At 35.6% G+C, this 25,735-nt stretch overlaps 1 protein-coding gene across 2 annotated transcripts; it reads left to right on the top strand.

Annotated features, from left to right (window-relative positions):
• The first annotated feature begins 526 nt into the window (after positions 1-526).
• On the top strand, positions 527-22,910 carry LOC108767362 (uncharacterized). Of its 2 annotated transcripts, XM_018517213.1 has the most exons (18): positions 527-1,074; positions 3,280-3,719; positions 5,654-5,970; positions 7,448-7,851; positions 8,025-8,366; positions 8,457-8,601; positions 8,689-9,097; positions 9,258-9,353; positions 10,132-10,498; positions 10,869-11,081; positions 11,239-11,766; positions 13,056-13,355; positions 14,516-14,810; positions 15,100-15,366; positions 19,640-20,061; positions 20,346-20,531; positions 20,742-21,088; positions 21,488-22,910. In XM_018517213.1, exons 1-18 carry the CDS (start codon positions 895-897, stop codon positions 21,537-21,539), a joined length of 5,310 nt encoding a protein of 1,769 aa, XP_018372715.1. In that variant the 5' UTR covers positions 527-894; the 3' UTR covers positions 21,540-22,910. The 2 variants fall into 2 exon arrangements, with proteins under 2 accessions (XP_018372715.1, XP_018372716.1); XM_018517214.1 differs by lacking the exon at positions 9,258-9,353.
• The last annotated feature ends 2,825 nt before the right edge of the window (positions 22,911-25,735 follow it).

The raw sequence follows: 25,735 nt of genomic DNA, 5'->3' as shown, positions 1-25,735 counted from the left end.
CGCCATATGATAATAATCGGGAAAGAACTATTTATGAACGACGTTCACCCCATCGGCATTAAACGAACGAGATACGGATAAATATCACGGTATTAATATGCTAGATAGAGAGAGAGAGTAAAACGTACCGTGCAGCTCACAAAGCGAATACACGAGTCGAGAGAGTAACGAAGGTTACAAATATCCCTACCGCGTCAACTACCCCCGTCATCATGATCCTTTTTTTGCCGCGAACATCCGCTATGATTTTCCTCCCCGTTTCAATTTCTCCCACGCTTCCACTCCCTCCATTCATCCCCCTCTATCACGTCGCTGCTTCTTCCACCCTGTCTCTACCGTATCTACCCTCCTCGTATCACGCGGTCTTCCTTGCACCAGCACGCGCACCCGGCGCACCCTCCAGTTGCGTCTCTTCCAACTCATAGGAGAGAGCTCGTCATCCCTCGCGTTCTCGCGAGGACCACCGAGACGCGTCGCTTCGGTCGTGGTCCGACGTATGCCACAACGTCGTCGTGGTGGCCGTCACCATCGCCACCTTCGCACTCGTCGTAGTCGGGTCCTCCGCGGCACGTATCAATCGCCAGGAGTCTGCCGACGACAGATTACCGCGAATCCGTCGAGGCGCGAGTGTCGCGTAAGGACAGAGTCGGGTGGTGGACCCGTCATCCCCGCTCGTGCGACCATGAAGGTCCTGCGGGCGCGAAGCGCGCCGACGAGATAGTCTACGAGGAAGCTGGCTCGCTCGCGGGAATCTCTCGGTTCACTTCCGAGAGTGGGACAATTACTCTCGTTCGAGAGGGAAAAAGCGGGTAGATCGATAGGCGGCCAGCTGGTGTGCGTGTTCGCAGCCGTTTTCGTAGCCAGTCGGTGTGACCGCGCGGGGTGCGGTCCAGGATGGTGAAGGCACCGAGCGTGGCACCCGCCGGTGGTCCGGCGGGTGTCAGGAGGATCCATCCCGGTCCCGAAATTGCCATGAACCCGAGGAATCTGCCCACGGCATCCGCGAGCATGCCGCCTGCTATGCGAGGAGATGCCAACGCTGTCGGCAGAACGACACCCGTTTATTATCCTCAGGTACCATCGAGATCCTAATTATAATGATAGACATGTTTATGCGTAGAAAGAACGTGAATGTATATCCAACTGCCGGAGCATTCGATCAGTTGCGCTGTACGGCTATTTTCCAAACCAACAACCGCGTTTTCCATTCGCAGCACTTCTTCATTTTTATTTATTCTGAAAATGAAACGCGTATTATAAATTATAAGAAATAAATAAACTCTGAAATAAATATAAATGAATAGACGTAGTCTTGCCGAAAGTTTCAATTTTACTTTAACAAAAATCGTGTTTTGTTTTCTTTTAATTTATGATTTATGCCTTGTGGAATCGTTACTCATACAGAAGAACAAAGTATTTAGAATTTGATTTATTGCAACATGTACAACAGTTTTACGACCATGATATAACGTTACATTTGTATATATATAAAATAAATTTTAAGTAACAATATTGATACCACCATACTAAACCAAACAAAATTCTTATTTTATGTAACTTTTGTTTTATATCTTTTTCCGCATCTGTATTATAAAAAGAAAAAAGTTGGAGCGTCTTGATAATTGAAACTTATTTACCACGTTTGCCGTTGTAATCAGATTGATCTCGACAATTGTTGACAAGATAAACTTGAGCTTATTCATTGCTTGTTATTTTTGACATATTTTACTAATTAATAAATAAATTTATTAAAAAATAATGTATATTTTTTTTAATTAACTTTTGGAAGAAAGTTTCTGAAAGATATGTTGTACTTTCTTCTATGCGCAGTTAATTATATTCTTTTGCTACTATCATATATCTTTATTGTTTTTATATACTTATCTACATGTCTAACTATATTTATTATTTTTAAATCAACAACAATTTTTGTTTATTATTTTGTTCATAAATACTTTTAATTAATTAAAAGAATGAATTAATACCGACAATGACAAGAGAGCTTACTTAGGTAAATAATAATATTATTTTCTAATCTTCTCATCCTTGGAGAATGAGGACATTGCTCGCGCTTCAAAATCCGTTTCCTGGGACCGAATGTAGGTCAATCTCCTCGAGAGAAACGCTCTTCGTTGGCGACGGCTGAAACGTTTCCCTCGTTCGTCTCGTTGATCTCTACTAAACGGAGAACAAGCCGAATGAATCTTGTTACCGGAAACTGATAATACGATAGACATTAGACTACATTGTCATCACCATGGCGCAGGCAGAAGATAGCGGAACTCCATGCTTAGGAAAGGAATAATGCAAGAACGGTAATGAAGTCCGGGAAATTACAGAAGTTTAATGCAGCGACTATTGCGATTTCCGATAACGTAGTTCGGTACAATGAGCCTGTATAGCTACAGAACTTCAATGAATGAAGCAGTTTACAGTACTCGATCGTGCGCGCGCGCGCGCGCGAAAAGCGATACAATTTTTAACTGCCCTGCGGAAGACAATACCGCCCTATACGAGAACGTTTTGTTTTTTTCATTTTTGACAAGTGTGATTTCATGTTTCAACATTCATAACAAGAAATATTTTTAATTCGGTATTTTCAGTCTTGAATATCAGATTTCTAGCAACGAAATTTACCGGAAATTTAATATTGTCAATAAATGTTTTAGATCTTGTCTCGATCGGAAATTGTATCTATAATTAATATCCTGTACAAATTGAATTTTAATCGTAATATTGCAAATAGATCTTCGTAGCGAAAAGTAAAAAAAATAATAGTAAATTAAACCAGACCGTTACGTGAAGTGAAGAATTGATAATTCAGTCAGAGCTGGAAAATGTGAAAACTTTATAATGTAATTCTAACTAAAAAAAGTAACACAAATAAAAATGACAAGTCTCCGTACATGTTCTTGCAGTAATTTCATTTAGAGAGTTTTCTCGTTTCCTGATAGCATTGGACAGTAATTAGTTTTCAGGTATTTTTCTTCCCTCGCGTTATTTCAGTTACATTGTGGCTTTTCATATTAATTTTTGAAAAATAAACTCCTTTTATTATCAATTTTGAACACTGGATCGTATTAAAGCATCAGAAAGTGCTGTCGTCAAAATCACCTATCAGTTATCAATACAAATCAGTCTCGCACAGGGATTCCTTTGAAATACCATACTCCTATCACATCCGCGTAGATCGCTCCGCGTGTCAATCAACGTCCGTAACCCGTCGGAATTGTTCTCTGGTTGGGTTTCCGGAAATTTAATCGCGGCTGTTTGCGACAGGTGGACGTCTCGACGCAGGTAGACCTCCACAGCGGCTTCGGCGGTCCTGGTGGCGTTATGGACTCCTGGGATCGTCGCGCGACGCCGTTGTACTCGCGCGAGGACATCAAAGAGCAATACTGCATCACCAGCCGGCAACTGGACGCCGTCGAGAAGTCCGGCGGCGGTTTCTTCGGATGCCTGTCCACGAGGGGACCGTCGCCGTGCAGCTCCACCAGGAATTCCATCCTGTCGGCGTGCGTGCGTAGCGTTCCCAGCGACGAGAACCTCTGTGACGCGCCCTATCCCCGAAGGCCCCTCCAAATTATGTACCGTCAGCCTTATCCGACCTATTCCCGCGGTCTATCGCGGTACGACCTTGAGGACGAGGCGGACTGGATCGAGAGTTCCTACTTTAGACGGCGCCCAAGATCGTTTTGCACCGTACCCGATCCGAAGAGGTGAGTAAGAAAGACAGATCGATCCCTTGCGGTAATACACTTTTTCCTTCAGAATTCTAAACGCGAAAAACGATCCTAATCTATCAGCGACAAGTCGAGAAATTTAAACGTTTAAGAACTTCGAAAAGCTGATGTGGCAATATATTTATTAATTTCCAAATATTGCGATATATGAAACTGCAATTCTCCGATAACGATGAAAAAGTACTTCCGCAAATTTATAATTATATTAATGAACGTGATATATACGTGAGATATTTATGTATATTTTTTAAAAATCAAATATGACCTGTTCGGTTTCATATTCCATTACCAATAATTACGGTAATTACTACATCGCATGCAGTATACCTGCATACGCGAGATTGACACCTGCGAAAAGCGATATTACCTTCGACTATTTGGCAGTCGAACTGCTTCGGATATTTGGGGCAAATTACTCCGTCGAGACGCGTTTAGAATGTATATCTACTAATCGATTTATCGGTAAAGACTTTAGTAACGTAATTGATCGAAAGGCGTGTCGCAGTGCAAATGGTGAGCGTGTAAAAGAAACGAAATTGAAATCTAAGGGAAAGAAACGTTCTTTTATCTATAATACAAATGAGAAAGTTGGAAATCAAAAAATTATTACAAATATGTATTATATTGTTGTTAGGAAAATCATACAATTTTACTAGAAAAATCGATTGTGAGTTTTTGCTAAGAAATCTATAAAAATCTGCATTGTTAAATCTACAACATCAAATTTAACTTAATTCAAGTTGCCCCACTGCTCCTACTCAATATATCGTTATTTTATACTAAACTTTGATACCATGTAGTGCTAATTTGACACTATAGAATATCAAATTGGCACTACACATGGTGTCAAATTTATCCATTGTTGTTTTAGTATAAAATAACGATATATTGAGTAAAAGCAGTGAGCGACTTAAATTGGGTCAAATTTGACACTATAGATTTAACAGAGTGATGACTCTTTTTTACATAATTGATATAGCAAAAAAGTCATATTCAGAAATTTATCTTCATACTTATATTGATCCGAGTATCTTTTATGGTTTTAGATAGACTTTATAAAAACGATATTTATATAGCACGATGTTCCATCGACTGTTACGTGTAAAGCCTTCCGTGGTCTCCTCATAGCATAGTGTCTAGGGTTGGGTTTATTTCTGATTAGCATGAGTGTTGCACCGCCCCTTTATCAGCTTTTTAAGGTCAACTGAAAGCGGTCGATTAAAAAATTATGGTTGCGCAAAATCGCTGTGTATGTGCAGAATATGCGGAAAAAAGTCTGGAGCTAATAGATGTGAATAACGTAAATATAGCATCTCGTGCTAACGATCTTATTTTAAGTTTATTAATTTTTCTGTTTATGCGTTTATTTTTCACGTAATTGCTTTACGGTAAAAATTATCTTTGTGCAATAACGTCATTTTTTAAAGATTAAAATGTATAAAATATACGTGTTTTAACGTAAGATGGTCATGTGCGCTTCGATAGAATGACACGTTGTCATTCTGTTTCCTTCACGATACATCCGTAACGCGTGTAATCGAATCATATTTGCAACAGTACGACCTATACTCGCTTGATATTTTATAGCCTATTTAATTTTCATTATTAACAAAGATACATATTTTATTGAAAAATTCTCAACAGTAACTAAACTGTTAAAATAATTTACAAAATTTTAATTAATGGTTACCATATGTCAGTGATATAAATTTTATAAAAAGCAGCACTTATTTTAATAAAGATTGAATTAATAATTTGAAGTGATAATAAATTAAATTGAAAAGTGCTTTAGACATTTATAGAAGCATCCATCCCCAATTTTGCTGATATTAATTGAGATATCGATTGATAATATAAATTATTGTTTAATGGTATTATAATTTGACAGTCTAAGCTTTTCATCGCGATAGGTACACTTGGGTCCCAGAGGACGAAGAATCCATGAAATTGGAAGGTCCACGACCAGTATTACCACCAGTAGTACCTCCTCCTCTTGCCTCCATGACAACGATGCAAATATCGCAAGTTCCAAAAGCGAAGCACGTGAGCTTCGCAAGATCGCACACGCTTACATCGTTTGAAGTCCCAAGGAACATAAGCCCTCCGAGGCCACATAATCCGGAACGTCTTATAGACTCGCAGCCGACTATGCAGAATACTATACTGCCTTCGTCCTTGCCCTTAGCTCATCCTTATCCTGGTGTTGAGCCACGTGTTCTCGTACTTGGTAAGTCGCGTATTTTAATATCGCGTTAGAATAGTTTTTTAACACAAACTATAAATATAAGATTATAAAATATTAATTATAAAATTCAGAGTTGCGTAAGTTAACTTTTTTTTAACTAAGTTAAATTAAAGTTAACAGCCTTGAAAATTTAACTTAATTGAGATATAAAAGTTAATCCATAGTGACATTAATTTAATTAAAAGTTAAGTTAATGAAAAAAAAGTAATTGAAAAGTTAAAAATTAAATTTGTTTTATTTCATGATTTCAAGTTAACTTTTTTTTAACTAAATTAAAAAATTAAGTTAAAAAATTAACTTTTTTAACTAACTAATTAAAGAGAGACATATATATTTCACAGATTTTGATCAGTTGTATGATCTTTTGCATGATTATATTCTGGGGCACCAAAAAATAATCCCTATAAAGCAGTAAACTGCACTTTTCCAATAAAATCGTGATTTTAGCTCACAACGACGCTTTAAACCTCTTTACTCTTTGTTTAAATGTAAATGAAAAATATTTGAAATTATTTAAAATTAGAAAAATACATTTCCGATAAATACGAATGTACAAGCATATAATCCGAGTATGGGATCCATATAACGTATCGTATATCAACTACCCCTAATGTTAACTTTTAAAAAATCAAATTAAAAGTTAATTGTTACCGATAAAATATAACTCTATAAAGTTAAAAAGTTAAGAGTCTAAAATGTAACTAAATAAAGTTAAAATTAATTAATTTTTTTAATTTTTCAACTTAACTTTTAACTTTTTAACTTAGCATTATCTAATCTTGATAAAAATACAAATAGAATATTTTTATATTGGTTCTTAGTTGAAAATAAATTATTAATTTTTATTGAAATTTAATCTGAGGTTCCATACTGTGCAGCAACTGCGCACGGATGATCGTCCCGCTATTTTGATCTCAAGCCAAGTATCATAGATTATGTGGGGAAAGTAGTTAAAGCTATTTACTCGCGGTCGGTTTGTGACGGCAAAGCCTGCTACACGCTAGAGTGACATGAATTAAAGAACTATAATGTAATAAAATTCTTCACAATAAAATGAGCGAAGGAATACACTTGAAGTTGCAAGTGCAAAATAAATTTCTGTTATTATACTACGTTGTCAAAAAATATTAAACAAAATACATAGTGAACTAAATTTTATACCAATAACTTTTTTTTTAATTTTTTGACAAGTTTAAAATTAATTTTGTTATTATAAAATTTGCATAAGAAATTTATTTAAAGATTATTTATTTATAAATTAACTTGAGAAAAAATATATTATTTTTACATAAAAATATTATTTGTTCTTTATTTAAATATTCAAAGTACCAAATATTTAAAATTAATTAAAGTTGATGTAAAACAATTTCTCTCAAGTTTGCTATAATAAATCGACAAACTTTTTTACAGTTTACAAATCAATTCGCGGCCGATTTTTGTAGCAATTTATTTGTTTCAGAGAAACAACCTAAACGCGGTGCCATGAAGACTCAGGCGACGCAAACCGAGCTCCCGCCAATGTTTCGCGGTCGTATACTTCCGGTGACTCTCAGTCCAAGAACCATCCATCGTGTCAAGATGGTTTCGCAAGGTGCTCAAACTAATGGTGTTTTCAACGGTAGAAAATTAACCAAAAGTTACTCGGAAGCTGGACAGTTAGGAACGCCGCTTGGTGGCCAGGCTGGTGCGCCAGCGAAAGAGGAAACTGAACACGAGCCGCTCCATAGAACTCAAAGTGAAGAGCCACCAAGGTCACCCTTTCTTATTTCAACAACACCACCACCTATTCGCTCTATCACCACCACCGTTGTCGTTGAAGAAACTTTGCCAAATGGAGACATCGCAATTGTTCCTATTGGCGTTGTAAGTGTATTTTGATATCAACTCTTATATATTTTACACAAAAAGCTTTAATCTGGAAGTGTAGAATCATGCACATTTTTACATCTGACACAACGTATAATTTCAACGAATCGATAAAGAGTAATGATAGTAAATCATTTAATAGTAAATTATCTATTCTGTGTTTATTCCAGTGTAATCAACATCGTAAATCCCTCGATATAGACGATCAGGAGATTTTTATAAATTTCAAACCGGCACCGGTGTCGCCTGATGCTCGCGCGCTTCTTAGCCGGATCTCCGAGCCCTCTCGTCGATTCCTTCCTCTCCAGAAGACCTTCTCCGATGGCGAAATTCGTGTCGAGAGACGTGAACTTATTGGAGAAAGTAGCGAGCCGAGTTATCCTCACACTTGCAGAAGGAATCAGCAGGATTCTTGGGGCAGAACTGTCAGAACACCCGTCCAATTTTCCTCGACACCCGAGGATCTATCTTTGTTGCGAAGCCTCTCGCCTCACGAGGATCATCACGAAGAGGTAGATAAACATTTTGAAATGTATTTTGAAGATTGAAATTTATCGTAATATATCAAATAAAATTTTTGTAAAATAATTACATCTTTTTAGGAATTCCATGAAAATCTAATACGTCGGGGTCTCTTTCGAAAAAGAAGCGTATCCCTTGAAGATGGTGTACAAGGTTTATCATCAGATGATTTTATGCTTCCTAGGTCACTTCCAACTTCCCCTACATCGCCAACTGCAGCAGCAAGTGTGTATTATAATGCAGTTAATAACCACTTATGCTTATGTTGATGAAGAAATTCTTGTAGAGAATGTAATCAACGATACTTTTTAGCAACACGAAGAATTTCGCAGACCCCGAAGGACGATTCGTTGCCCACCTGCGCCTTACTGCACGCTGCAGTCTATCCGCCTGCTTTTAGTACTGGGACCGGCGTCGCCGGTACTAGTATCGTCGGCCAGGTGACTTCACCGTTTGCCTCCAGTGATTCTTTAACGAATGACGTGACCAGGGACCACAGCGACGGAATATGGAACGAGTCGCAAGCGACAGTTCTTCAAGCTGATTCGTTAGCTCTACTGACACCATCCTCGAGGAGAAGACATCTCCTGCTTTTGCAACATCAGCAACGTTCCTCGATGGATACCGAGGCTCTGGACGTGGAAGACGAGGTGGAACCTTGCCCGCCGAGTCCGAGAATACGTCTGGAACCAGCCACTCCGGTGCAACCCCTCACACCAAGGTAGATTAAGATTCATTTTAATAGAATCTCTTCGGTAGAGAATATTAAAGTTATTAGATAGTTGCGGAGCAACCAATCCGATACTCTGATCAAAAGATATCAAGAGATTTTCGTATTCTGTTTTGCGTATTATTTTACTTATAGGAGGTACTTTTTACAGACGGTCTTACAGAATACAAGATCTGTTACCAGTACAGTTTCAACAAATTTACTACAATGATGTATCCACAGCAGCACATTTTTATGCGTACGATATGTAAGACTACAACACATTCTGATTTGGTTTCATAGTAGTTCCCCAATTTTAAATTCGATATTTTCGATAAATCATGCTTGGAACACACATCTCAAAATATATTATTGTACATAATCATTTTGTACATAAATTAATATATTTGAGTGGACATACATTTTTGCATACAATACAAATAAAATGATAAGTAATAATTTCAATAATTAATATCACTTTTTCTATGATAACTATTTTTATAAAAGGATAAATTGCTAAAAAATTCTTTATATATATATATATATAATTAAATATTTAGTATGGAAATTGCAGAATAATGTTCGCTCAAGTGTGTTCATTCCTCCCAAAAATTGATAAATACATTAAATAATATAATGCAATATATTATGTTATAATTTTTTAAAATTATGATTATAATTTTGTAAATATTTTTTTTTCGGTTTTGCAATCATTATAATTAATATTTATATATATTTTATATTTTATATTTTTGTTTGACTTTTTATTTTGTGTTTGTACAATAAAATGTTAAAAGATACCATTATAATCTTCCAATATAGCAATAGTGGATACGTGGTTAGGAATTTGTAGCAAGGAAGACATTCATCCTTACGTTCCCTTAAAAAATATATTATCGTCAATGTACATATTTTTTCCTTAGTAATGTTGCAATCAATGTGCATAAAATGTTTATCCCACAACATTGAAATTGATACCCCGCTTTTTCTTCAGGTCTTTTTCTCCACACATTTAAATTAAAATTTATGTTCATTCCTCTCCCCAGTATCGAATCATCTATTTCTGCAAGTAACAGCCGACCGAGAAGTGGATTACGCCGCGCGAGTCCAGGTCCGCCGTTGTCTCAACCCCAGTCGCAGTCGTCGAGCGAGTTCGGTTTGAGCCTAGCGAGGACCGACTCGGGCGGACGCACGAACACCGATATTTCCGAGACCTCCGAGGATTATGTCACTGCCAATACTTCTACGGAAACCGGGACCACTACAGGCACGTCCGCCACGACCAGTTCCTGGTCGAGGCCACCGCAGACGTCCAGTGCCGCGGCGTCGGCGCCCGCTTCGACCACCGCGACCGCCGCCGAAGGCAGCTCCTTCGAAAGCGCAAGCTCAATTTACAGCCTGGCGAGGAGCGAGGTAAATGCTCGTTAATTACATTTTAATTATGCCGGAGGGATGTCATTCAAATTAAACAATTTAAATAAATTTACAAGGTAATCGCTATACATATACAATATAACTGCACATTATCACTTAATTTTTTGCTACCTTTGACGCAAATTTAGTTTTTAATTTTAATTTCTAATTTTTTCTTTAAATTAAAAATGTATTCAAAATGGACTTAAGACTTTGTATAATTTTTACTTTATATTATCGATCTAATTTAAACTTTAATTTAAACTTTAATTTTTCGCAAAATAAAATTCATTTAAAGTTAATTAAGCAACAGAATTTTACGATATTAGCAAAAAAAAATTTAATTAAAATTTGTACTTTACGTTATTAGGCTGTTATCGAGGAGCCGTGTAGTCCGCCACCAATTTTAGAAGAAGCGGAAATTGCATTTGGATTAGAACTACCTCCACCGGCAATGAGGTCTAGTAGCAGCAGTAGTTCAGGTAGCTACGACCTAAAGGACGCGATGACGGACCTGAATAATGATTTAGAGCAAGTCGCTCCACGCAGTGGACATACCTCAGAGACTGAATTGGATCGAGATGTAAGTTTAAAACATTATATAATTTATAAAAATATTTTTGTTCAAATTTGTGAAAAGTTCGAAGACATTTACAGTCAAATTACATGTAGCTGTAAGATATATAAAATAAAATAAAATATTTATTAATCGCAAAAGATTTATTGTTTCATTTCGGTAGGAGGGTCATCGATCGTCGTCCGGAGGTTACGCCGAGTCGCCACCTGACGTTCGCATGTGGAGCGAAGAGGAACGTCGTCGAAAGAAGAAAACTTTTAGCTTAGACTTCCTCGGAGGAACATCGAGCAACGTAGAACTGGAGCACTCCGCGGAGCCGGTATATCCGGAGAACGTCGAGGTCAGCCCGACTCCTAGCCATCGTCACAGATCGCGCAGCAAGCCAACGTCGGCTCGGAGTCCTCATCGGAATAATAGAAAACGGGACTCCGTGCAACAGTCGACGCAAATGCAGCAACAACAAGTGCTCAGAAGTCCACAAAAGGAGGAATGGAGAATAGAGCAAGCCGAGGATGGTCCACACGCGCCGACGTCCGATGATTCAAGCTGCAGTCATCATTATCATATGCATCATCATCACCATCATCACATGCATCGGGAAGGTGCAGAGAACGCGAGACATCGTCGGACCAGGGAAAGCCCAAGAAGAAAGACCAGTGGCTATATTTCTACCAGAAGACGCAGCAATGAGGTAAGCACGACGATCGTTAATGTATTCGGCATATTTTGTTATTCTTTTATAAAGAAAAGATTCTTACACGGAAAGTATCGTTTGCTGATGTAACTAAAAATTTGGTTAGATCTGAAAATAATTTTATTGGATCCTCAAATTATGTAATAATTTGATATCAATTATGTATTGGAACAAAAGTGCTACTCCATTTGTATGTATCATGTTTACATGATTTAAAAAAATTTAGCAATTAAAGTCAATATGCTTCTTTTATTTAATCAGCGATAACTCAGCAAAAAATCTTAGGAACATTTAAAAAAATGATTTTGTAAAGAAAATTTTAAGCTTTCACGTTAGAAAGTCGAAAATTTTCACAAATTTTTTTTTTGGTTACGTGACAGGCCTACAAAATGAGAAGAAAATTTCCTACTTTGTCCAGCTCGTCGTTTTCTATATCTATATATATAAATTATCACAAGGGCTCAAAAAATATAGTAGTCTCGTGAAAGTAGAGATTTTAAGCTTTAAAACTTTTTTTAATTTAAATTTCGTTTATTTTTAACAAAGTTACAACTGCTTGAATTTGGAAGTTCGTAGCTACGAACTTTTTATCCAATCCAATAGAACGCTTAAAGGCAAGTTTACGGTTCATATTATGTAACCATAGCATTTTGGTTACTGTAGTTACATTGTGAAACGTAGCCTAAACTGATTACTAAAATTTTTAATAAGAAAAACCCAATATTCGGTCGAAGCTGATCTCAGTGCTTAAATACATATTTTCTTGTGTAAATTTATATACATTTTGATTCCAGAATAGTCACTTATTAAATTATACCAAAATATCATTTATTAAATTATACAAGCGATTTAATAATTTTTTAATGCTAATAAGTATCTTTTAACAAGAATATTATAACATTTTAAATCCGGAAAAACATTTTGACGCACAATATGCAGAATCAGAATGTATTGTATATAAAATCACATAAGAAATATGTATTTAAGCACTAAGATTTGTTTCGATCGAATATAGAGTTCTTCTTATGTAAAATTTCATTTATATTTAATACGGTCTAACAATTGCTTCGTATTATAATTGTTAGAATTATGATTGTTAGAATTGTCAAAACTTCTTGCAGCACTCTATTCATTATGTTTGAGATTTTTATTTTGATGTTTCAAAAAATCATTTTCTGTATTTAATTTAAAAAATTTGTGGATATCTCTCTCTCCTAACAAAATTATTTTTCTGTGTAATTCTTTCTTCTTCGCACATGCTATATCTATAAACAATCGCGTTGCAGGATAAAAACGCGGCTATAACGGGCAGTTTACCGCGAAGAAAGTCCCGTGTCGCGGACGACATAGTTTGTTCTAGTCGCTTGAGTCCTGGACGTTATCAGCGTAGTCCAGGGCACAATGGTCAGCGAGCGCTCGTCATAGAAGCACAAAGTCCGGAGGCGAGACTGAAAGCACTGTCGGCGGAATCGTTGAGATCCGTCAGTCCGGGCAGCGACAGTGTCTTTTATAGCGAAAGCGCCGATCAGCCTTGCATCTCCGTTGCCGCTTTGGACGCTGCGCACTGTCATCATTGTGGCAGAGAGGTGATATATTACTTATCGTGCATTATTCATTTGTCTTTCATTTTAACCCTTTGCTCCGAGATGACCTCTTTGCGAGGACAATATTGTTTCGTCATTCGAACGCGCTCTCTAGAAATGGAAATATGTTCAATTTTATATCGTTTTAAGTCTTTCTAATTGTGTTTTTGACTTTTATGCGATATTAATAATGCATTACAAGAATTACTTTGAATTGTCTAAGCTAAGAGGAAACTTTAAATGCAAAGAGTTAATAGGACTTAATGATATTATACCGTACTTACTTACGATCAAAAGCTTTCTTGTAACAATTTTTTTAAATTAAAAAGATAAACGTAAAATACATTTCTGTATAGCTTTATTGTAGTTTCAAATTAAAGCATTTTCTTGCGAGTAAAAGATATGCAAAGTATATTTGTTACACATTTAATTTCTGCAACTTTCTAAATATTGAATCAAGAAAATCATTATTATTTCATAAAAATTTTGACGTTTGGAATGTCGTAGTATTCCTCTGAATAGTTGATTTTAACCCCTTAAAAATCTCATTAATTTTTTGTAGTCTACTTGTACAAATGTTAATTACACAAATAACTTTTTCTTTTGCTTGATATATTAATGAGTTGTATAAATAGCGCTTATAGAAATAGCGTATAGATTTATGCTCTGCTTTTGAAACTAACTTTGATATATTTTCCTACATATTATTTTTACGAACATAATTTTTAAAGAAAAATAAGACTGTATTACAAGTAAAAACATTTGTATTAAAATAAAAATATCTATGAAGTTTACATAATTTTCTTAAATAATAGAAAATGTTTACATATATTTGAATAATTATTAAAATATCAAATCTCATTCTACTTTTTTCACTTTTTGTATAAATAAATTTTATTGAAATAAATAAGTGTTCCATAAGTCTTTTAAAAGATTGTAAATATTTGTCTTAAAAATTAAAATAATCGAGAATATACAGAACTTGAATATCATGAGCTGTTAGCATCTATTCATTTCTATAGACTTGTAATGTCATAAATGCTCAACTGCACGTAGAAAATTAAATACGTATGCGAAGTAGTACTTCTTTCTATCTACTTATCTGTCAGTCTATCTGCCTTCTTTCTCTATCGTGTGTGCCCTCCTGTTGCTTCACTCCCGAGGTGCCGGAAGAGATCGTTCGACCACCGGCAGGTTTTGCGGACTCCCCAGAAGGACACAGAACATCTTCCAAGCACGTTACAGGACATCGGTTGTACAAGAAGTTCGACAAGAGGTACAGATCGGAAGATCGAGGAGACCGTAGACATCGCCGTAGCAGTGCCGGTAGATCGGATATTCGGGCTAAATCGGAAGAAAGAGCCACTCCCCGACCAGGAAGTAGAGGTTCAATCGATGACATGGGCAGGAGAAGGTTGCAAGCTCGAAGTACTGACGCTAGTATGGAAATTCTTACAGGTAAATTAAAAAATATATGTTAGAGATAAAAAGTAAAATATTTAAATCAAATTTATACATCATTTGAAAGGTTGAATTGTATCTTCTTTATTTTATTTTTCAGTTATACTTTTAATATAAAATTTTAAACTTTTTTAAAAATAAATAATGTTAGAATAAAATAAGAGTAAAATTTAAGTAAAGAAGAATGAATAAGAGTAAAATTGAACAAATAATATATTTATCATTTAATGCATTTAATGAATTTAAAATTTAATGAATAATATTTGTCATTTCTTTTTAATGATAGGAAGAGAAGATGAGGATACTTATGTAGAACCGTACTTAAGTAGCGAATGGATTTATATCGGGGATCTCGAGGAAAGTCACGTATGGAAAAGGCCTGACAGCAGAGATGGTGACGACGAAGATAGTATCCATAAGGAGCGACGGGATTCTCAAGAATCTACGGAGAGCGAGAAGAATTTTAAGAAGAGATATCAAGCAGCCACGCATAGGATGGTACATCGAAAAAGCAGCGGTGAAATGTACAAGAGGATACAAACGAAATGTTTCGGTAAGTCGGAGATTAAAATAGTTTCTAAAATAGTTTTGAAATTTAACATAAAGTTTTTATTTTCTTTTTCTCTCATATCTTTTATGTTTTGTTATTTTATAATGGATTACTGGCTATGTAAAAAAATTGAAACTTTTTAACGAAGCAACTTAGAAGAACTTTATAAGAAATGACAGCTCAAGTGAAAAATATTTGGAAAAATGTTTGAAAGAAATGATAATAAAAAATATAGCTTGATATCTCGATGGTTCCAGTTTAAAAGTACATAAATCATATGAACTTTCGAGATGTTAATCTTTTAAGTGTAAATCCGTGAACGCCTATTAGCACGATCGTTAATCACGGTTTTATCGGTGCAGCTGTTCTATAATCGTTCGTGTCTATGTTAGAAATTCTTAAGCCGCATTCCAAAATCTCTACGTCATGAGATCATTCGACGGATGGCGGATGACGTCCACGCAGCACAAACGTGCCGCTTTAACGTCGATTCACGCATCGCCGAAGAATATTCTTAAACCGTTTCGCGAAAGCATCCTGTGATATATCTGCTATAAAAAAAGAGATTTAGATAACGAGCTAACGGGGGCAAGATGAAGGCGAAAAAGAAATGTAGGAAAAGAAGTAGAGGAAGGAAAAAGGAAAAAGGAGGTATCACAGAAGTGACATGAGGTAGAAGAGATACATAAACAAATAGATCATGGTGTCAGAAAGTTAAATGGATAAAATTTATTCCAATCATCTGACATAATTCTTCTGAAGACAATCAAAGAGATTGTGGAGAATAATACAAGTTAAAAATTGAATAGATGCAGAAATAAGGATTATAATAAAATTACACTTATAACATTATATTCATAACCGTGAGTACAAAGCGAGTTATCATGAATATTCAAAATTATTCAAATTATGAAGAAAAAAGAGAGAGAGAGCTAGAGCAAGGGACACAGAAATTAAAATTAAGAGGTCGAGAGAAGAAGAGAAAAGAATTAGGTCATGACAACACGTCGAAAAAGACATGGATAAAGAAAGAAAGGCCGGTACAGAGGGAGAGAGGCGTTCTTCCCGATTCTTTAAATAAGCTCCGCGTAATACTCCGTCGTCTAAATATAATCCACCCGAGCAGCCATCGAGCGAGACGTTAAGTCCGGCTCGTCCGTGGTGAAGAAGGAAACCGAAGTTAGGGGAGAAGTGATTTGTGCTCGCGCGAAGACGACGAAGAAGCGCAGCGGCGCTCGCGAACCGCGGGAACGTGCGAGGGTACCGGAGGGACCGGCGCGGGGCGGTGACTTGAAGAAGGAGCTTTTGGCTGGCAGTCAGTGGGTCAGGGCGCCGAGTCGCATTCCACGAGGCTGCTGGCTCGAGACATCGTCTTCGCGAATCCGCCGTTTTCTGTGTACACCCGTGAGTTCATCCTCGACCGCGCGCGAACGGAGCTTCGTCTTCCGGAGGTGCGGTGGCGGTGAAAGACATTTTCCCGGTATCAAACTACAGATTAAGATTGAGATCGAATTGAATTCTAACTAATCAGAAGAAAGAAAATTAATACATAAGTTTAGCGAACTTTAAATGGTCAGAGATTCCAATTCAATCTCAATTTTAATTTGTGGTCTGATTAATTTCTCTTCGATATCGAAAAAGTGGAGGAATTCGAGAAGAAGACAGCTCACGAGTGATAAATCTCCTGCTGTCTTGAATTTGTTCCGTTGACAACCGACGATGGTGTGCAACTCCGCCGGTTCTGAGTGCACGACGGAAGTGGACAAGGACGTGACATTGAAGCGAGCTCTGGAGGAGCTGCTTAAGTGCATGCTCAGAGTCTGGTGTAGGGAGGGTCAAGCTTTGGCGAAATTTGGTGTGACGACGACAGGTAATGGGATGAAGTTTTATTTTCAAATATAGAAAAAAATGTTTGGAAAAAGAAGTAAAAATGACAGTTGGATTGATCAGTAATGACGAATGATGTTTACGTTAATGTTTTAAGCAGAATTTTTTCAACGTTAAAAGATCTCGTATTAATTGATCTCGTACTAATTGTATGGAAAAAGTTGTTTCAGTCAAATTGACTTCATGATATTTTGTAACTTATCAAACACTGATCAAATATCTCCATAAATATATTTAAAAATAGAAACATTTTTCTGTAACATCATTTGAAAGCTGCTACTTTGGGTCTAATCGGATCTATAATACACAATATGTGTTTTAACCGTGTAGGTATTTATGTATATATAACTATACATGTATCACATAATACATAAAAATGTTAGACATACTAATAGATTAGCCATCAACACACATACACACACCTACTCCACTTTTTTTCTTCTCAAAGTTGAAACTTTGCAATGTACAAATCATACTAAGATTCAATACATCAATACGTTACGATCGATAACGTTTATTCTAAAAAATATGTTAATACACAGAAAGAACGGTTTTGCTGAGGTATTTAAAAATTTAGCTACGTAGATACAGATCTAAAAATAATTTTGTTGGAGCATTAAAACAATTATGTAGGACGCACAAACTGGTTACTAGAACGTTAAAACTTTTTGCAGCATTGTTCAGCTTAAGATTTCTACGTAATTATTTTGATGGTCCAACAAAATTATTTTCACATCTGTATTTAGCTAAATTTTTAAATATTTTACCAAAATCGTTCTTTGTATATAAAACAAGATATTTCCTTTTAAAATCTTCTTTCTTTTGAATCGTAACATTTAGTGGAGGTTACCTTTTCGGTCAAACGACAGTTAATTATAATTACGACATTCTCTAGAGAGTCTTACAATTATTTGAAGAGACTGCGGAGATAATTTATATTTATGACTTAATTTCTATTCATAAAGCACTATGTGGCGCCAAATTAACGACGAACAAATAACTATAGCATAGGTGCTATATTTCGATACAAAAGTTAAAAGGCGTACCGCTAACGACACTGAACGTCGGCCAAGAATTGCCGAGGCATGATTTAAATGTCTCAATAAGTGCACCTGCCATCACAAAGTATCTAGTACAACTCGTGTATCGTAAGAAGATCTAATTCATTGATAAACGTTTTACGCCTGACATTTACGATTATGGCATTATTGGTGTCGCGACATTTTTCTAATCGGGCTCAAATCGATCAAAGCATCCATAGATGGGACATACGGCGATGAATCTAGGGGACACATGGGGTATTACACCACCTCATTACCTCTCGACCACTGCCTCTATGTATATCCATACCCGGCAGTGCTTATGATGCCGTATATGACGAACTTCGCGCGCACGAGTCGTGCTTTTTCCAGCGTCTTTCACGTTCATGATCAAAGCGAGGACTAAAATGGACAAAGCTTGCAATGGCGCAAAAATAAAAGCGGCACTGTGGTGGTACGATGACGGCGACCGGAGTCACCTCTGTATCACGAAGGAAAAGGTCTGAGCTCTAAATATGCTCGATTACGTTTGTAGCTCATGCTGACGCGGCACCCGGCGCCTTTTGCATTGAACGTTTACGTCGCGTGCCATCGTCGATACATTTTTCTTCCGCTTCGGCCCTTTTCTGATCTAGAGCGACCGATTTGCTTGCCCGATTGTGCTCGCGTGGACATAATCGTGTCGCACTATTCTTGTGATACGTCACTCGATACCACATAGCATGGCTGTAAAGCGCGAGGCTTAACAATTTAAACCACTTCATGTACGCGAGTCCCTTTGTCCAAGTATATTATAAGCTTCGCGACAAAATGTAATCCGCTCGGATTTGCATATTAAATGCTACTGTAAGAGGAATTAAAATGTACTAATCTTTTGTGTTTCAACATACGAAATTATGATAAAAAGAATATAATGTGCGTTTTTCTTCATAAACATTAGTAGGTATATAATATTTAATAAATATTAGAAAGTATTATATATAGAATAATTATTATAATATACAAAATAACTGTTATAAAATTTGAGATTAGTTAAATTTTCTTTGCCAAATTGTAAGTGTAAATATTTAAGTGTATTACTAAAGTGTATTTAGTGTTAAATAAATTAATAATTATAATTACCATCGAATAAGTAACAATCTGTGAAATTGATTTAACAATATTTTAAAATATTTCTTTTTAACAAATGTAATAAAAAAGATAAAATATATGTGTTAATTTTAAATTTTGTAATGCAAAATTCGCTAAAAATATAAAAAAGATAATTCTGCTAATTGCGAAGGGTTTCAACTTTCTAATTTCCTTGTTTTCGTGAGAAAAAGCTGTAGCTATATACTTAATGTTTGCAGAAAGCGACAAGAGGGTAGTTGTGAAACGCGAAGCTGGCGGCGAATTTGGATTCCGTATTCATGGCTCGAAGCCCGTGGTAGTTTCCGCGATCGAGCCAGACACGCCCGCGGAGAGTTCCGGTCTCGAGGTTGGCGACATCATCATGTCGGTGAACGGCAGAAGCGTTATGGACGCCACGCACTCGGAGGTCGTAAGACTGGCGCACTCCGGTACGGATGTTCTGGAATTAGAAGTCGCAAGAACTTGCAACGTGTTGGCGCCGCGTGTTGCACGCACCGGAGCGAAGGAGAGCGTTGAAGAAGCACCACTCTACTCGGGATACTTATGGAGAAAATCCACATCGTCGAGTACGGAAAAATGGGTTCGACGATGGTTCGCTCTTCGTCGTGACAACTGCCTGTATTGTTATAAGACTGACGCGGTAAATGAAATTTATTACTTTTAAAAGCAAATTTGTAACGTTAGCTTATTGCGTACCGGGCACCTGCGAATATCTACGTAGAGAATTTTTATGAAAAATCATAACAAAGGAAATATCTCCAGGTATATTTAACAAAAAATAAAACAAGGGATACCTTTTTAGTTTTTATTTAAAAGTAAAAAATAGAATCGATGTAATTTTGAAGATTCGAAGTGGAAATTGCCGAGAATTGATTTACGCAAGTCGAGAGTCAATTTCGATTTAAAGTGCACTTATCGTAACAGGATTCGCAACCGGTGGGAGCGGTAATGCTTCTCAAGTACGATGTGGAGCAGACGCCTGAATTGAGAGTGCACGGTTTCGCGATAAAGAAAAAAGGTGCTCCAACACTACGATTGGCGGCCGATACCGAAGAAGCGGCAGCTCGATGGATTACGGTTATTCGCGAAGCTGTCGAGAGGAACAATCAGGTAATGCAAAGTGAATTGCTATACGAATTGTTTAATGTCTTTTCGACTATTTATTTAAAATAATTACATTTTAAATATAATTTTTGTATAAAGTATATCTACAAACACATATACACGTACAATGTTCTTTGTAAATTTTTTTATAAACTTGTTTACTTTTTCCCATTCATTTAGCCAATTTTTTAAATAACTACTCAATGCTTTCGTCAGATTGACACTTGGCTGGACTCTTCGCTAAGAATGAGAGAGATGGCTGCGTGCGCTATTCAGAGGCCAGATTGTTTCGGGTATTTGAACAAACAACAGGAACACGCACGGAAAACGTCCTCGCCCACCGGTTGGTCCAGGCGATATTGCGTGCTGAAGGACGCCGCACTATATTTCTATGATGACGCCAACGCCGACAAAGCATTTGGCGTGGCGTGTCTACACGGCTTCAGGGTACATAGCAGCGCTCCGAGTTCCGGCGGCAGGAAGCACGCTTTTGAGTTGCAACCACCGGATCCCACGCAAAGAAGTTATATCTTCGCTAGCGAATCAGAAATGGATAAAAAACGGTAAATAAGCAGATATCAGTCATTTTCAACTCCAATATGATAAAAGTCCTAGTGATCGGACATGTATACGTATATCCGGACATTTACACCAAATTTATTATTAATCTAAAATATTTTTTTACTACAATATGATAATTTAATCGTACTTAAAGATTACAATTAAATAATATTTTATTTAAAAAAAAACATTTAAGATTAATAATAACAAATAAAATTTTGCGTAAATGTTTGGATAAAGATATATGTCTGGTTATTAGGATTATTTTTTTGTACACAGAATAAATGCAAATGTAATATATTTTTCTTTTTAAAATTTAATAATTAATTAAAACTTTTGACATTTATTTTCCTTATTATTAGTGTATATCTACCGAAAATAATTTTCTACTATTATTTCAGGTGGTTGGCCGCCCTTGAATACTCGATTGATCGGTGGATAAAAATAGGTTGATGCGAAACAATCCGCCCTACGATGAATCCAACGAGTCGCAGTAGCGAAGATCGTCCAAGGAAATCCTCGTCCGTATCCGTTTCCGGTTCCTAACACGTTGTGGATTATCCGCGACGATCGCCGTTGTTACCTCGACGATCACCACACGCTCGTGGATGTTTGCCAAGATTCTTTCATTTCAACAACATTATTAAGTCTCATCGTCATGATCATTACTGTAACTGCTGATTAACAGTGACGTTACTTTAAATTGTTCAAATAAAAGTTAACGCTAAAACAAGATAACTTGTGTTCGGAATTGTCTTGTGTCGTCGGAATTGTTTATCAGCAGTAATGCAATTCCATCGAACGTCACCGAGACCATTTGAGCAGAAAGATCGATATAATCTTGATGAGTTGAATGCTATGGGGGTAAAGAAATATACTTTATGTCGGTTATTTATATTGCGTTTCTTTCTCTCGAATGAACGAACGAATGGACACTTTTGTGTTTCCGTTCCATCAAAATCGGAACTCATCAAAATTATACTGATTCCAATTTTAGTAATAAATTTTCAGATCTCATCGCGCGTCAAGTTTTCCCATTTAATCTCCATCCTGTCCATTGCACATCCCATTATTAGCACAATACTTTAATTTTGCATACTTGAATTTTGATCAAAACATGGTAGTAAAATAATGAACATTAAAAAGAACGAAATCTTTAAAAGAACTTTAAGTATTATATAATATGATTCGCGGCAATCTCGATATAATTGAGAAAACGAAAGTCCTCCGAGGTTGTTTGTCGCTGAAATTCTATGCGCACATGAAGATAACTTTACGAGGAAAGATCTTCAAGAAACAAGCGACAGATTCATCGGATCGATTAATTCTAACGGCGAAAAAGAGATGCGTTTCGCCAGCCGTAAAATGCGTACGTGCATGCGTAGCGGTAGTTACGCATATGCGACACATGTGCATGTGGAATTGCCATTACCTATATCGCTATTCTTACCAACGCCAATATTTATAACGAACGAAAACTACGGGGCTTACCTGTAAAAACGAGAGAAATAAAAGGATCGCGTGTGTGCGGGCGTGTCCAGATTGTGTGAACACGCGCAATTATCTATCCGATAGAAACAGAAAACCCAAGATATTGTGCGTATCTGTTGAAAATCGCGCTCATCTTCTCGCGTGTATAGTAGGAAAGTACGAGGAGACTGGCGTATATACATTTTAACGAGAAGATAGCCCTACGCTGGCACATCAAGTTCAGGCTGATCCTGTCCGCTCTTACTGGTGCATATAGGGTGTCTCTGAATTATCGGCACACATTTTATAGATATAGAAATAACACACAGATTAATAAGAAATGATTATTTCAATTATTTTCCAATCAAAATGTCTAGGAAACTTTATTTATATTGAATGTATATTTTGAGTAAAAAATTAAACAAGAAGTATTTAATTTATAATTTTATTTGATATCGAAAATTTGGAAATGTGTATCTATGAGTACTCTTATAACGTTTTTATTGTTCTAATAAACTTTCGAAAAATGTAGAAAAATTCAGGTTACTCTCCAACATCTTTGTTACGTTACCAAATAATTTTTTACTTAAATGTTGATTTAATAAAAATTGAAATTTGAGAAAAAATGAGGATAAAATTTAAGAGAAAAATTTCACTTGCGACTTTGAGCAAAAAAGATTAAGATTGCAAACAAAGGGTTAAAAGGTCGATTGCAAATGATTTAACTGAATCATTAAAACATGTGTCGATGATCTAGAGACACTTAAAAACATTGAAAAAAATTTTTTATTTTTAAACTTTCTTTGGATACCAATATAATACACAAAAATTATACAAACTTATTTCCTTTTTTAAACATGTTTTTACTAGCGTGTATTGTGTTTTATTTATATATTGATAAAGATAAACATATTGAAAACAAGTTAACGTACAACGGCAACAGGATGACGCACATGGGAGAAAAATGAAAAATCGTATTTTGCCCTCAAATCTTAATTGATTTTAATATGTTTTAAATTAAAGCTTATTCAATTTTTAAAAAGTTGTCAAAGCCAATTTTTAAGATTTAGGCATATTTTTAAAAAAGCAGATGTAAAATAGCAACTGAAAAAAGAAAGCATTTACAATTTTAATCTAATTTGTATTAAATTAGTACATGTATGATTTTGATGTAACAGATAATGAATCTAATTATAGTTGCAAAATTCAAAATAGTACATATATTCATTATGACAAATGCTTAAATTAAAAATACTTTTTATTTCTGTGAAAGATTATATTACAACATTTAAGATTGCTGATTATTTGCGCGAGTATTCTGGGTATTTGTCCTATTACGCAAGTACTCATAATAGCTATACTTATTCTCTTGTACGACAATATTTGCTTCACAAACATATCACAAAAGTCCGACAATGACTTTTGAGCTTCATCGTTAACAGCTTTCGAAGGGCGTTTCCATTCTTTCCGCTGGCTATTTATGTAAGAATCAGACGAAGTTAAAAGCTTCTTAATTATACCGTCGTTTGTTGCATCTCTACATTTAATGTTTTCAAGTGTAGACTCTTTAAATCGTTTGAAATTTTTGTTATGTGCTTCCTGTGTTTCTTCAGATAACTCACCGATTGGTAATAATAAATGTGAATCTATAATTTTGCTCCCATGAAAAAAATTTGTGTACTAAAGCAAGCATGTAGTATAAAAAATAAAGTTTAATTTATAGTTCTGCAGTTTTAAAAGCATAAATAATTTTCAAATTTAACAGTATTTATCTTTTTCGTAAGCAAGTGTGCGTGTATTTTCTGCAGAATAATTCTAAATCTTCGAGTGAGGACTTCCTCAACACCAGTTATCCTTGAATCATGTTAAAGTTTCTGAAAAATCTTCTCGCCGTATTTCAGTCATTGGTGGATAATCCAGAACTTTTTTCTAAATTATCTACATATATAGACTTATTTGCTTTCAAAATTCCTCGAACATTCTTGGTTTCCTTCACATCGCCATTATTTATTATTTTCCAGCTCACCTACAAAAACTTAGCCGATAAGATATATGGCAATATACATTCCATAAATCAAATCCATGTATACAATGTTGAAAGACGTATTTAAAATTTTGAACAATTTCTTACTTATCTTTTAACTGAACACACACTGATATTTATGTATTATATGAATATTCCACTTTCGTCCTAGATACCTCCTCACACATAGAATATAAAGGGAAGGGAGGAAAGAAACGAGGAAAAGGAGGAGAATCACATCTCAAAATAATGAACGGATCGAAATAAATTAGATCAAAAAGTTCAAAGAATAAAAATTATAATTCTGAAGTCATAATATGTGATTTTTCACAAAAATAAAAAATAAAAAAATATTTTTAATTTAGAGGCATTTGTTATATTGAATGCGTTATTTTGAATTTTACAACTTTGGTTTTAGATTTGTAATTAACGACCTTGAAAACTTTTATGATTTTTATCAAAAATTAAACATTTTTTAATTTTGTATCCATTACTTAATTAGCTATTTTGAATTTTTTAATATTGCAACTATGTTCTTAATTGTTGTAATTAATTCACAATTAACGACCTTAAAAATATGTATTCACATGCAACTCCTGTATAAATCTATTCATATATAGTATTAGATTTATTTATATTAATAACATTTTTAGTGTTTATGACGATCATATTGGATTTATTATAATGTTGTAATTGTAATATTATATTAATAATTTGCCCCATTAAAAATAATTACATTTATACTTAACTTAATATAAATCAAATTAAAATTATAAATACTTTCTGTATTTTAGCCTCTATTTTATATCAACTATTTTGAAAAAAGCCTAACGAAAAAATCGATAATTTTTTCGAAATTGAATTAAGCTTTTATTTGAAAAAAAAAGAACATTAATATAAAATCAGTTAAGATTTCAAGGCTGTGGATAATTTCGAAACATAATTTCTCGTTTTTCCGCACTGTATAACTGTGCGAAATTCTCAATGTGTCAATCCTATGCGTGCGAGAAAGGAACGATAGATATAGGTTTAAGCGGACGAGACAAAGCGCGCGCTCTCGTCGCGACGGCATGGCGCTGAATTTAATAGCATCTTCGATGAACGCGACCGCCGCAAACACGAAGAGGCAGCGAAGAGAAAAACAGGAAGAAGATGC

Source organism: Trachymyrmex cornetzi, unplaced genomic scaffold (assembly GCF_001594075.2).
Source record: "Trachymyrmex cornetzi isolate Tcor2-1 unplaced genomic scaffold, Tcor1.1 scaffold67, whole genome shotgun sequence".
In the NCBI taxonomy this organism is placed as follows: Eukaryota; Metazoa; Arthropoda; class Insecta; order Hymenoptera; family Formicidae; genus Trachymyrmex; species Trachymyrmex cornetzi.
Note: the sequence above shows the minus strand (reverse complement) of the source record. Positions and strands in the feature narration are given on the sequence as shown.